The 5678-nt window shown below is 43.9% G+C and overlaps 1 protein-coding gene across 1 annotated transcript; it reads left to right on the top strand.

Annotated features, from left to right (window-relative positions):
• Positions 1–2035: 2035 nt before the first annotated feature.
• LOC138909920 (uncharacterized) lies at positions 2036–3681 on the top strand. Its single transcript, XM_070201137.1, has 4 exons — positions 2036–2329; positions 2828–2990; positions 3251–3405; positions 3505–3681. Exons 1-4 carry the CDS (start codon positions 2036–2038, stop codon positions 3679–3681), a joined length of 789 nt encoding a protein of 262 aa, XP_070057238.1.
• The last annotated feature ends 1997 nt before the right edge of the window (positions 3682–5678 follow it).

Raw genomic sequence — 5678 nt, 5'->3', positions numbered from 1 at the left:
TAGCCTACCCTTACATGTGTTACTCTACCCTTACATGCTTTATTTGACATTGTTAATACTTGTTCCACCTATTACTCGTTATTTTACTCTTATATGCTTTAGTCGAAGTTATTTTCTTCCTTATTGTCTTGTTACTTCTTTAATTGTTGAATTGATTACTTGAAGTTGTTATTTTATGGAATAACTTGTTGTTGAGTTATTGGTGTTGAAGTTGTAAAAGCCGTTATAACATTGAGGCAAAGTTGTTAATTGTTGAGATATCTTTCTTGTTGAGCTATTCACTTTTATTTTATAATTATTGAGATTTTTGTTCACATCGTGATTGAGCCATGGGCTTTACGTTGTGAAAACTTTAGTATTGATGATTTTTGGCAAGTTGTGGTATATGGGCACTTATGGTGCGAGTTGTTATAGTATTGTGATATTGATGCGTATGCGGTAGTATAAGGATATGGGTTAATATGCATGCTGCGGCATAAGGTGGGATTTATGTGCGTGTTGCTAGTAAGGGAATTACTTGAAGCCACGCGGCGACATAAGGTGGGCTAAAGTGAATGTAGCTATTTCGGGAAAAATGTTTTCAAGACTATCTAAATATAAGGCTCACACGGCGGTATAAGGAATGATTATGATTGTAATTGTGATTGTGAAATAAGGTTACGAGGCGGTGCCTCGGTTGTGATTCTTGTTGTTATCTCTCATTTACCTCACTTGTATTTGTTCACATTATTTCTTGATGTTCTTATTATGTGTTCCTTCCTTGTTGCCTTTATTGCTTTAAATTTAGTTATATCTTACCTTGTTGTATTGCTTTATTGCCACTATTTCCTTATTTTCATTATTAGACTATACTATTCTTGTTCCGTTTTTCTTATCCTAGTAGGTGTCTTGACCTGGCCTCGTCACTACTCTACCGAAGTTAGGCTTGATTCTTACTGGGTACCATTGTGGTGTACTAATATTACTCTTCTACATATTTTTGTGCAGATCTAGGTATCGCGACTCAGGCTAGGCATCAATGAGTGGATCATGCAGTTCGAAGACTTTAAGGTATCCCTATCCGATAATCGCAGGCCTCAGAGTAACCTTCTATCCTTATTATTCTATTGTTTACTCTTTATCTAGACTCAGTTCCACCAGATTTTGGGACTTATCGTCAGCTTCACTGTTGAGTTCTATTACGATAGTTTAGATGGTTTAAATTTGAAATTTTATTATTATTTCCGCTATTTCTCTATGCATGTTAGGCATACCTAGTCTTAGAGACTAGGTGTCCTAACGACATCCTCCGGTGGGAAATATAGGGTCGTGACAAGTTGGTATCAGAGCTCTAGGTTCATAGGTGTTATGAGTCATAAGCGGGTTTAGTAGAGTCTTGCGGATCGATATAGAGAAGTCTGTACTTATCTTGTAGAGGCTACGAACTCACTTCATTGATTCTTTATCGTGCGAATTTGTTGACTTTGATATCTGAATCTTGTCTTTCTATTCTCTCACAGATGGCGAGGACACGCACTACTGGGTCCAACGATCAGACACCCCTACCCCTGCTAGAGCCCCGAGAGGCCGGGGCCAGGGCACCTGCCCGAGATCGAGAAGGGGCACTTGGTGTAGCTAGAGCACCTGCCCGAGAAGCGACTAAGGAGCCACCAGTAGCTCCAGTTGGGGGACAAGCACCCAAGGCACTTGTTGTCACCCCTGCACTTTAGGAGACCCTAGCACAGTTCTTGAGCATGTTCAGTACCCTAGCTCAGGCGGGGTTAATTCCACTTGCACCAGCCACATCCCAGGATATGGTAGGAGCTCAAAATCCCACGGCTCATACCCCAGAGCTGCAGGTCCATGTTGATCAGGTCATAGAGGTTATTCCAGCGCAACCTGTCATTTCGATCAACCCGAGGTTAAGGCAGTGGCTTCTGAGGAGGAGTAGCTTAGACTTGAGAGGTTGAAGAAGTATCAACCTCCTACTTATAACGGCCTAGCTACAGAGGATGCACATGGGTTTCTTGAGAAATGCCATTATATTCTCTGCACCATGGGTATTTTGGAGACGAGCGGGGTTGCTTTTGTTACATTCCAACTGTCAGGGGCAGCGTATCGGTGGTGGCAAGATTACGAGGAAGGTAGCCCAGGTGATGCAGCTTCACTTACACGGACTCAATTTTCAAAGATGTTCTTGAAAGAGTTTGTTCCCCAGACCCTTGGGGATACATGGGGCGCAGAGTTTGAGCAGTTGCACCAGGGTATTATGATAGTGTCAAAGTATGATGTCAGATTCAGTGAGTTGTCCAAACATGCGCCTGCCTTGGTTTCTACAGTTAAAAAGCAAGTCTGCCGATTCATCAAATGGATCAACTATGGTATTAAAATCAGCATGGCTCAAGAGTTGGAGATAGATACCCCAGATTAGCAGGTGGTAGATATCGCGCGGAGGTTGGAGGGTATATGGGGCCGTGAGAGAGAGGACAGGGAGGCCAAAAGTCCTCGAGGTACTACAGGATTTAGTAGTGACCATGTTGCATCTACAGCCCGTGATGGTAGAGGCTATGTGAGCGGTCTAGTTCATTTAGCACTTCCAACTTCTAGTGGTGCTCTGACTACTCCGAGGTCTCAGGCTGCCTATTTTGCTCAGCCATTATCTAGTGCACCTGCTGTACGGGGTGCCTTCAGCGGTCAGTCTAGCCTACCAATACAGGGCTAGTTTTAGCAGGCACGCCGACCGAGAGCTTGCTTTGAGTGTGGTGATACCCAACATATGGTGAGGGACTACCCTAGTCTCAGGAGCAATGCATCTCTACAAACTACTTAGGCTCCACGTGTTCCACAGGGTTCTCAGGCCGTGGTTGCTGCTCCAGTTACCGCTCCACCTGCATATCCAGCTAGGGGTGGAGGTCAGGTGGGTAGGGGTCGCCCTAGAGGGGAAGGCCAGGCCATATTCTATGCTTTTCCAGGTAGGACAGAGGCGGTCACATTAGACACAGTCATCACAGGTATTGTTACGGTTTTTCATAGAGACGCACCAGTCTTATTAGATACATGATCCACTTAATCATATCTGTCATCTTACTTTTCTCTATATTTGGATATATCTAGTGATTCTTTGAGTTCTCATGTATGTGTGTCCATGCTTGTGGGAGATTCTATTGTTATGGACCGTGTGTATCGGTCGTGTTCAGTTGATATTGGTGGTTTTGAACCTATCATGCTATTTTGTATTATCACGCCAAGACTGTGACACTGGCTATGCCAGGTTTACCGCGGTTAGAGTGGAGGGGTGCATTGGATTATATTCCTAGTAGGGTTGTGTCCTTCCTTAAGGCACATTGGATGGTTGAGAAGGGATGTGAGACATATCTAGCCCTTGTGAGGGATGTTAATGATACTCCTACTGTTGAGTCAGTTCTGGTAGTGAGAGATTTTTCTGATGTGTTTCCCGTAGACCTTCCGGGCATGCCGCTCGATAGAGATATCGATTTTGGTATTAACTTATTGTTGTGAACTCAGCCCATTTCTATTCCACCAAACCGTATGGCACCAACCGAGTTGAAGGAGTTGAAGGAGCAGTTGCAAGAGTTGCTTGATAAGGGTTTCATCCGGCCTAGGGTTTCGCCATGGGGTGCTCTGGTTCTATTTGTGAAGAAGAAGGATGGTTCTATGCAGATGTGTAATGATTATAGATAGCTGAACAAGGTTACAATAAGGAACATGTACCCATTGCCACGCATTGATGACTTATTTGACCAGCTACAGGGTGCTAGAGTGTTCTCAAAGATTGATTTGAGGTCAGAGAATCATCAATTGAAGATTCGGGATCCGGATATTTTGAAAACTGCCTTCAAGACTCGATATGGTCACTACGAGTTCCTTGTGATGTCATTTGGGCTGGCCAACTCCCCAGCAACATTTATGAACCTGATGAATTATGTATTCCAGCCATATCTTGATTCATTCGTCTTGTGTTTATTGACGACATCTTGGTGTACTCCCGCAGTCAAGAAGATCATGAGCAATATCTGAGGATTGTGCTCCAGATGTTGAGAGAGAAGAAGTTGTATGCAAAATTCTCAAAGTGTGAATTCTTACGGGATTCAGTGGCATTTTTGACCATGGAGGGGATTAAGGTAGATCCAAAGAAGATTAAAGCAGTTTAGCGTTGGCCCAGACCGTCTTCAGCTACTGAGATTTGGAGTTTCCTTAGTTTGGCTGGGAATTATCGACGCTTTGTAAAGGGTTTCTCGTCCATTGTTGCACCTATGACTAGATTGACCCAGAAGGGTGCTTATTTTAGATGGTCTGAGGAGTGTGAGGCGAGCTTTCAAAAGCTTAAGACTACTTTGACTACAGCCCCAATGTTGGTGTTGCCTACGGGTTCGAGGTCTTATACTGTGTATTGTGATACATCACGTATTAGGCTTTGCGCAGTGTTCATGCGAGATGGTAAGGTAATTTCCTACGCATCTCGGCACCTGAAATTTCACGAGAAGAATTATCTGGTGCACGACTTTGAATTGGCAGCTATTGTTCAGGCATTGAAGATTTGGAGGCACTACTTGTACGGTGTTCCATGTGAGGTCTATACTGACCACCGGAGTCTCCAATATCTGTTCAAGAAGAAAGATCTAAATTTGTGTCAGCGGAGATGGTTAGGGGTTCCTAAAGACTATGATATCATTATTCTGTATCATCTCGGGAAGGCCAATGTGGTGGCCGATGCCTTGAGTCGAAAGGCGGAGAGTATGGGTAGTTTGGCATACCTACCAATAACATAGAGTCCACTAGCCAAAAATGTTCAGGCCTTGGCCAATCAGTTTGTTAGATTAGATGTTTCAGAGCCCAGTCGAGTTCTTGCTAGCGTGATTTCTCGGTCTTCTTTATATGAGGGCATCAGAGAGCGTCAGTATGATGACCCCCATTTGATTGTCCTTAAGGACACAGTACAGCACGACGATGCCAAGGAGATTTCTATTGGAGATGACGAGGTGTTGCGTATGCAGGATCGGTTATGTGTGCACAATGTAGATGGGTTACGTAAGTTGATCCTTCAAGAGGCCCACATTTCGCGGCACTCCATATATCCGGGTGCTGCTAAGATGTATCAGGATTTGAGACAACACTATTGGTGGAGGAGAATGAAGAAAGATATAGTGGAATATGTGACTCGGTGCCTAAATTGTCAGTAGGTGAAATATGAGCATCAAAGGCCAGGTGTATTGCTTCAGTGTCTAGAGATTCCCGAGTGGAAGTGGGAGCATGTTACCATGGACTTCATTGTGGGGCTCCTACGTACTTTGAAGAAATTTGACGCTGTGTGTGTGATTATAGACAAGTTGACCAAGTCGACTCATTTCATTCCGGTGGCGACTACCTATTCTTCAGAGCAGATGACTCAGATCTATATCCACGAGATTTTTCAACTTCATGGCATGCTGATATCCATTATCTCTGACTGGGACACGCAGTTTACATCGCACTTTTAGAGAGCCATACATTCTGAGTTAGGCACACGGGTTGAGTTGAGTACATCATTTCACCCATAGACGGACGGGCAGTCCGAGCGCACTATTTAGATATTAGAGGATATGCTTCATGCCTGTGTTATGGATTTCGGGGGTTCTAAGGATAAGTTCTTGCCGCTTGCAGTGTTCTCCTGCAATAACAATTATTAATCAAGTATTCAG

This window comes from Nicotiana tomentosiformis, chromosome 4, assembly GCF_000390325.3.
Source record: "Nicotiana tomentosiformis chromosome 4, ASM39032v3, whole genome shotgun sequence".
NCBI lineage: Eukaryota > Viridiplantae > Streptophyta > Magnoliopsida > Solanales > Solanaceae > Nicotiana > Nicotiana tomentosiformis.
This window is presented reverse-complemented; position numbering and strand designations above follow the sequence as displayed.

Excerpts from the sequence above, each read along its gene's own strand:
- LOC138909920 (XM_070201137.1), top strand. The coding sequence starts at position 2,036 with ATGGGTATTTTGGAGACGAGCGGGGTTGCTTTTGTTACATTCCAACTG. Across the intron at positions 2,330-2,827 it reads TTTCTACAGTTAAAAAGCAA|GGTTCTCAGGCCGTGGTTGC; the intron begins GTCTGCCGATTC and ends CGTGTTCCACAG. Across the intron at positions 3,406-3,504 it reads CTACTGTTGAGTCAGTTCTG|CCCATTTCTATTCCACCAAA; the intron begins GTAGTGAGAGAT and ends TTGTGAACTCAG.